This window comes from Atta cephalotes (assembly GCF_000143395.1).
Source record: "Atta cephalotes unplaced genomic scaffold scaffold00053, whole genome shotgun sequence".
NCBI classification, from domain to species: Eukaryota; Metazoa; Arthropoda; class Insecta; order Hymenoptera; family Formicidae; genus Atta; species Atta cephalotes.
In genome coordinates, this window is record NW_012130117.1 from 1,645,005 (window position 1) to 1,654,223 (window position 9,219).

Genomic DNA, 9,219 nt, shown 5'->3' on the forward strand with positions numbered 1-9,219 from the left:
GAGAGAGAGAGAGAGAGTGTACGCATGATATAGTGGCGATCGTGGAAAAGATGGATGGACCCAAGCTGCAGGTTAGTGTATCATTAACGAATACGTGAGCACGTTTTCGGTATGTTCTGTTCGACGTACGTAAACGCATCTAATTTACATGCTGTACACAAGGATGTCGAGTAGCATTCCGCGATGCTGGCAACGGGCTGCACTGGGCATCGATCTCTCTAGGAATTAATCGCACACGTCGGCGTGCCGATCGCTTTGTCACTTTCATGATTTGCGTACGCGCCCACATCGCGGTGTACCAAGTAGATTAGAAATTCTGCACGCGTTTCAAACGTCCACGTCGGTGCATCCATTCTCTTCCCTCAGAACGACGTGACACTCCTATAGCTGCAGAGAAATGCGTCGATTGGTGGGATTTCGCTGCAGCAATTCTCTTATTTGGACCATATTTCTCTTCTCAAGCTCTCTTACGCCCTCTTACGGCATACTAATGACAAATTAATTATTTTCTTACTCGATTTCTTAAAACTGAAAACGAAGTTGTATGCATTATACCGAAACTTACTATAATTTCTTATGATTGACCGTAAAAATTCTTGTAATTTTGCAAAGCTGCAGAATGCGTAATATGCATAATAATGTAGCAGAATTAATAAAGATTGATTTAATTGGAAGCTATGTACACGAGATCATGAAGCACATACGGTTCATACTTATAATCTTATTATCATTGACGTGCAAAATTCAAATATCGCGTTATATCCATGAAACCAGCCTGTTTGTGATACGTAATAAATTTATTCGCTGCAATTTAGAGTATACCAGGCGTGCTAATATTTCGATATGCTATTACTTCGCTTCGACATTTCCGATAATCCTAAATTCATTGCAAAATAATTGACGACCGATCCGATAGAATGTAATTCGTATCTGAACTTGGTTAGCAACGAATAATTAATGCAAATCACTCGTTGTAAAAACAACAATTCAACATCAGAAAGAGGTGATAACTTTTTTATCGTCGTCTTAATGGCGTCTCTTAGTAATTGCGTACTGCGTTCTGTTTTCACCATCATGCGAATCGACATTGGCACTGTTGTATCTGACAATACCAAGATGGGCCGCTCAGCCCATTTCTACCTTACGAGGAACAATAACCGCCTTTATAGAGAGAGATAACGTGTCTTTAGCAGAAGAGACCACATTGCTGTGAAATTCTCCAGCACGTCGTTGCATAAACTATTAACGATTATACGATCCAATCCCAGGAGTGAATCGCGTAGTTAATTCGAGGCGAAATAAGACACGCGCTAAACGAGGTAGAAAGAAATGCATGAAAGAAGTGGACTAAGATGAATGGATCAATTACGATGATTTACTATTATATAACGACGTACATTCGCGAAAAATTTTACTTTGTGCTTAGGTTCTAGACATTTTAGTATAACAAAGCGTGCTAGTTTACAATATATAATTATCCTTTCAATTCTGTTCTTTCTCCCTTTTTCGACATAGTGGTTTAAGCTTTTATTACATAAATGCTTTTTAAGCAAGATTGGCGACATAACGCGTTACTTATAACGTCATCACCATTACAATTACTCTTTTTCAATAATGAATAGATAACAACGTTACATTTCTTTATTTGTAACATTAACGATAATGTAATTATATTGTTTTGATAACAGTAAATATAATTATTATTTTAGCGTTACTTTGTACACTTACAACACATGATTATAAAATGTATATAAGTGAGATTTAAAAGAAGGGAGCATTATATTCGATTGCATAGCGATTATAATCAATTAGTGATATTGAAAGATTTATTATAATAATGGGAGTAATCCAGAATGCCGAATATGTGATAGAAATGGATGAGTGCTAGAATACTCTATTTGTCCCAAAATTTGGGCTAATTGTTACGTTTATGTAGTAATATTTTAGGAATGAGTTGGGTATCGTCTTTAATAAATGTCTCTCAGGTGGTTGATATAAATTATCAATTGCAATACAGAACATTTAATTCAAATCGTGTCTATGAGATGAATCCTCGATTTCTCATCAAAATCTATTGCTGATTATGCTCTCTGTTCGAAACAAAAATATTTTCGATCGAGAGCTACGATTATCAATAATATATAAATTTGAATCTACCATCGTATAACATAAAAAGAGAAACCGCTTATAATTAGATCGAAATATTTGGTAATTTATAATGACAGAAAAAGATCGTCGATATTATTGTATAACTTCGTTTTTGGATTATAGGTATTTCTTAATCAAAAACTAAAGACAAAATTTTAGAAACATAATTACAAAGCTAGAAAGTATCTTTCATTACATAATATAGCAGCTTTTATAATACTGAATTTTGAAATATTATAATTAACTTTTTCATAAGATAAGCAATGAGCGTCTGACAAAATGGAACTCAAAACTGTGACACAATAGATAATAATATTACATATTTCTATTCTTTTTCTTTCACAGGAGTTAGGTATGTTTAAAATATCTATAAATGAATGTATGTGAGAATTTCTAAAATCCTTTTGATGATTTTTGTTAATTTATATGTATATTTTATTCTGTTTCATGAAACGTAAACATATAATAATAATTTTTTCGGATTTTTCTATAAATACAGGACTGCCTTCAGCCCTAATAGAGTTATTTGAAAGTCATGACTCATAAAAAAAACTTAAGCAATAAAACGTTAGCAGTAAGAAAATCAACATATTGGATTTGCTACTTTATGTTGTAACCTTACGATTTCTACTGTGATTGGCTAATTCGCTTATTATTTACGTTTCACTGCTTAAGTTTTTGTGTGCCACGACCTTAATACATAACATAATGCTATACAAAATAAAGTAGGTTAGCTTATAGTTTGTTTTATTAACAAAGATATCCTAGTTTACTCTCTAATTTAATGTTTAAAATCATATTATAAGAAAAATAAGAAAAAACATAAATAAAACAAATTGAGAAAACTACAAGCATGTAAAATAATATATCCATTCAATAATATATCCATTATTATTTAAACTTTTTGGCTATTTGCCAAAAAATTAAAAATTTTACTTTTGCATTTGTAGGATTTATTTTTAGCTGATACTATAAAAATAAGCACAAATATATGCATTATGTTTTTACTTCTTTAGTCATCCAATAGAATATGTTTTCAGTAAATATTAATAAAATGCAATGTTCAAAAATGTATAGAACGTTTAGAATTCTGATAAATAAAAGAATTTCTTTTTAGAAAATTTATGTCAGTATCAATGACAAGAATGTAAAAAAAATATAGAATTATAAAAGATGAAAAATGATTTGGCAACATAAAAAATCAGAGAAAAGAAGTTAGAATTAAAGTCTATTATTCGTTTCAACTCATTTGCTTTTCTCGTAGTCTGTATGTTTTAACTCGTTGTTCTCACAGGTATATGTATACGTATGCGTATTTGACTTTTGATTATAATTCTCGGGATATTAGATTTTCTTTGAAATAATGCAAGCAGTATAGCGGCGATGCAATTGTCATAATATTTTTCTCTATTATTCAGCAAATGTAATCATCTGTGATGCAGAAAAATTTTATTCTCAATATAATAATATTCTCAATATAATAATATTCAATATAATAATATTCTTCTCAATATAATAATATTTCTTATTCACAATCTGCAATAAAAAACCTGTAATAAATTTTTGGACATGTGCTGCAATATAAACAAATTCTTGTAATAATGCGCAAATAAATGTATTTTTCTTACCAACTAATTTTACAGTTTATTTTTTCCGTTTTTACAAAATGTAGGTTAGTCCATTATTGCAGCAAGTTCTTCAATTAAATATCACTCTAAAACAAAAGTAATCAAAATTCCGTGAAAAGCTAACGGAAATTATAATAACTCGTTAGTTTTTAGTAATGCTAACAACTTACTTTTTTAAAGGCTGGATTGTTGACACCTTTGGTAAACTTCAGCTTATTTACTCTCTTATGCTCTTTTACTCTTTTGTTTATTCAATAGATAAATTATCACAGTTTATCCAAAGATGAAACAACTAATCCTAAATCAATAACGAGCAACGATAACGAATTTATTATTTTCATAAAATACCTTTTTTTCTAACTCTGTTTTAGTTTAAGTATATAAAAAAATATATTTTAATGATATAAATTTAAATTCTTATTATTATTAAATTCTTATTATTATTATTATTAAAAACAATATTACAAAAACAATAGGCAACTAAGAGCTAATATACAGTTATTATTAATTGTACGTTACAATTCTTTTTTATTTTTTATCTGTACGTATATTTCCGACGTTTCGGCTACTTTTTTTCCAAATTTCCATGCAAATCCAAAATTTAAATGCAATCTGAATGTAGGCGCAATTAGTCAACCCAGAGTAATTTTCGATTTGATCATGTGAAGTCTTCTTAATAAGATTTACATTCAGAATAATTGCATTAAAATTTTGGATTATTAAGCCTAATGTTATACTATGAAGATAACTGAAAAAAGCAGCCAAAACGTTGGAAATATGTACAAGTGAAGAATAAAAAAGAATTGTATTAATAATTAATTGTGTATTAGCTTTTAATTACCTATTGTTTTTATAATGTTGTTTTTTTGTTGTTTTTATTATTGAGAATTAATTTATACTGTGAATTAGTTTTATTTAATTGATTTTAGTTTAGAGTTAAGTTAGAATTAATTTTTGTTTAAGAATTATAGTCTAATATTTGACAAGATATAAATTAAAGTAATTTTTAAGTTGTTTAAAAAATAGTACGTGCAATGACTTCTTTGTTAAAACAAAACATTCAGATGTTTTCTTTGTCATCTATCGGTAAGATATTTGATAGGTTCCTCTATAATCAGTTACAATGTGAAATGACGCAACAACATATCGTGCCGTAGTATTACGAGGCAATAAGAAGACACAGTCGGAAGTTATTATTGTCTCTTGGATATACATTCTGTCGTATATCCAGGATTTATATTCGTTCGTAATCTAAATTTCATGGAGATTCATCTCGTGTCTCACGAGATAGGCTCTTTCGTGTGCGACACGTATATTTCAGATCCTCGTATATTTCACACGAGTTCCAATCATCCACCCCTTCACGCATGTAATCCCATAACAAGATCTTTAATGTATGTAAAAGAAAATTATGAATTTGTCGAATAATATGGAATGACATATAAGATGATATTTTATAATATGATGTATTATAACATATAATATTTCCAAGATATATCTAAGCTATAATATAATAATAAATACAATAATTTAATTATATCGGAGACGAGTAATTTAATTTATTTATGAGGGTTTATTATAATCTTTAAAAGGAAAGTTTATTTTTTAAATCTTACAGCTTTTCTTTAAGTGAAATTCATTATTTTATAGTATCTCTTGTTTTAAAATATACATTGTTTCAGCGCCACTATAATGGCATTTCCGTTCTATAAAGGTTAATACCTGTGTATAAATATAAAAAGCATCTAATAGTGCATAGTCTCAGACGTTGATAATTCAGATGGTGCATTGGCTATTTGGTTATCTGGTTGGCTATTTGGGTCTGATTGCAAGCAATAAATATAATGTCACGCCGCTAATACGTATGGAGCAAGCATTCCTTATCGTCATTAAAGTCATGAAGTTATGGGATCCGACTAAGCATCATTCCCTTGATGATGGACGTTAGTCGGATATTTGACGCATTCGATACGAGTCTCAGTGACCATTCACAACGTACGACGATGATTTATCGCATGCCATGAGTTGCGATGGTCTTGGAGGAATGTCGTGGAAAGCTCTTCACGACGCAACGCGACACGATCTTACTGTCACTTCCATCGAGTAATATTTGGACCGTGACAAAAGAATTGTCGCGGCGGATGTTTTACTTGCGAGAAATGTTTAGACTTTAAATTATAATATAACGTACGTATAACTGGAATAAAAATATCTGGGTAAAAAAGCATAAAGTTGTAAAAATATGTAACGACTCACAAGAGTCTCTCTTCGTATGAATAAATTTTATTTACAACAACAATAAGTTTCTTGTTCATGCGTTTTTTAATAATGAGTATCCTATTATCATATTGCAATCGTAAATTAAAGTTAGATATAATATTTGTATATATTTATATATAAAAGAGATTAAAAAAAAATTGCACCAGCTATTATAAGATAATATCGTTTTCTTATTTCAAAAGTGACATAACTAAGAAACGCAATTTTTGAATTGTTATTATAAGTTAGGTAAATGTTAGAAGTAAGCTATTTTAATTTAACTTTCTAAAAAATCAAACGTTATTACAATTAAAAATATCAATTTAATTCGCAATTACTAGAGTAATTTTAATTGCGTTTATATAGTCCAGAAACATTCGGCGCGCAGTTTTAAAAAGACTACATAGTATACAATATAATATATATGCAAGTAAATATATAATACATATATTAGCAATTCAAGATTGAATTATTTAAACCAATGAAGATCCAGACTTCGACCGTAATAAGCATTTTTTTAGTATTTATTGATTGTATTTTTCACATATGCGATCTGAAATAAAGATTCTTAATATTGTTTCAAAAAGGTAATTTTAAAAAAATCATTAAAATCATCACAACTTAAAAAAAATGTTTTTTTAAAGGTTGTAAAACAAAAATGATAAAAATGTCATATATTAAGAATATTTTTTTTTGTTAATATTATTTGATTTTTCAATAATTTTCTGTCATGTTAAAAAATAGCTTTTCCTTTTTTAGAAAATTTAATTCTTTTAGTTATGTCACTTTTGAGGTAAGGCAGCGATATAGTTTTATCTCTCTCTCTCCGCCCTCTCTCTCCCTAACTTGGGATAACAGAATAGTTCAAACTTAATTTCTCTAGTTCATTTATTAATTAATTTCTTGATTAGCCCTTAAATATCTTTTCGATATGGCATACCGAGTTTCCTTTTCCAATGCTTTTCTAATGTTTTTCTATTGTTTATAATCTTTTTATTAATAAAAACGTATACATTATTGTGCTCGTTAATATTTGTTTTTTCAATTAAAAAATAATTTATATGGCTACACCACATTGTATTGTTGTACCTCTACAATATGAAATATTGCAACAATATTTCCAATAATTTTAAAATATTGTAATTTTAATATTTTGTAAGAAATATATTGCTGCAATATAATTCAACAAGTAAGTGTGCGGTCTCACCACGAGATAGATGCGCTTCTCCAAGAAAAAAAATGTCCAATAGCGGAAGTTTTTGTTTTATCAACGATTATCTTATCAATAATGTAAATATATAACGATAGTCAATGGCAAGGATGATACTGGAGATTTGATTGTCATTAATTAATGATAGCGATAATCATCAATAAGACGTTAAAAAATCTTACTACAGGAATTCTAAGAAGACATATATATATAAATCAAGTTGGGAAGTCTCATAGAGAGTCCCAAGCTCTTTCGAGTGTGCTTTTTGAATCATAACTTTTGTCGTATATTTTGGAATGTGATATATTAATCAACAGTTTAGCAATAAAATGGATTAAATGAACGGAATAAAAGCCTAATTACCAAATCTTGATTTTAATAAAAATTAAAATAATTTGCTACTTTTTTCTTATACACAAATACAGTATCAACTGAATTTGTATAATGTTTTTAAGAAGTCACATGTTACAATATTTCTCTATTACGATCAATATTACATTAAAAAGCTAATCTCCGGAAAAAGGCCTAAGAAGAATTTGCTTTTATTCCACTCATCCCCTGAATTATTGCATAATATCGTAGCAATATATCTACAATATATCTACAATATTTCTCTAAATATTGCAACAATATTGCAGAATATTGCAGCAATATTTCATTTTAAGGGATGTAGGAATATCGATGTATTATTATAATAGCAATGTTTTATAAAATATTTTCAAAGTAATATTGCTAAAAAATCATTAAAATCATCACAACTTAAAAAGAATGTTTTTTTAAAGGTTGTAAAACAAAAATGATAAAAATGTCATATATTAAGAATGTTTTTGCTATAATATTGCTATATTTCATGTTAGAGTGGCGTTGAATAACATTTTTAACTAATTTATGGTTCAATGATTTATATTGACATATATTATTGTTATTATTATTTAACTGCATATCATAATTGATTTATAGCGCGAACGCTTTTACAGCATTTTATAATCGATCAGCAATGTCATAGAACAGCTGGTCGGTGCCACACACCTTTCATACTAAACGTCGGTCGAACAATTCGAAATTCTCGATACGATCTTTATGGACGACATTGTGTTACCATAACTCACTCTGCATCGTTGTGTTACAGGCAGGTCAAGCAAGGCATTCGTGTTGTTAATACTTGGACGTGCGCCATCGCAGTAGCGCGTACAGCACAAGTCATAAATATAATTCGCGTATGATCTGTAAATCGATTTCGCCACTGTCTGGTTGCAACGATAATTTAGGAATTAGCAACGCTTGTTTATTTTACGGAGCGATCCATTCATATTTGTGTATCTTTGCTTCTCTGTCATTTTATCACGCGCGCTTGAAATTCATAACGACAGTACTCATTTCTCTTCTTACGGTACTCACCTGTCTGCGTACCGGATGCCGAGAGATGTGCCAAGCGGTAGATCGTCAGGAGCCGAAGAAGCCACATGACACTGCACATGACTGGCTCGGCGCGCGGCCCCTCGCTGCCTTATCTATTCCCGCTGCTGCGGCCTGTGTACCACGGCCTCGACATCGCCATCATCTGAAACACAGATATGGGAGTCGTGAATAAATAGTCAGGCTCGTTTACGCTCCTTATCTCTCGGCCCCACTCGAGTTCGCTAATTCATCGTGTCTAATCCGTGAATTGGAAATCCCGGCCTAGCGCTGTTTCGTGCCAGCGCAGCGTAAGAAGATTTTCGTAAGATGACTTTATCGCAGTGTCGAGCCCTGACGTTAAGTCGTCTAGAAAATCGTTGAAAAATATACGAACCGAATGTTTAATTATAGACAATTGGTTAAAAAGCATGATTTGCCAAACTTAATTATCGATTTTATCAAACACAAGTTGTCAGACTACACTGAAAGAAAAGATTAGTTGTTGCAGCAAATTAGTTGGTAAAATATGGCATAGCATTTTTAATTGGCTGTAGCAGCCAATTTGTGGTTGCAGCA

General features: G+C 30.4%; 1 protein-coding gene across 1 annotated transcript in view; it reads right to left on the reverse strand.

Annotated features, from left to right (window-relative positions):
• The window catches only part of LOC105623119 (limbic system-associated membrane protein), a 52,334-nt gene extending 43,612 nt beyond the window's left edge, over positions 1-8,722 (reverse strand). The window contains exon 1 of the mRNA XM_012204519.1: positions 8,644-8,722. Within this exon, the coding sequence (XP_012059909.1) occupies positions 8,644-8,722 (79 nt within the window). The remainder of the gene's footprint in view (positions 1-8,643) is intronic.
• Positions 8,723-9,219: the final 497 nt, after the last annotated feature.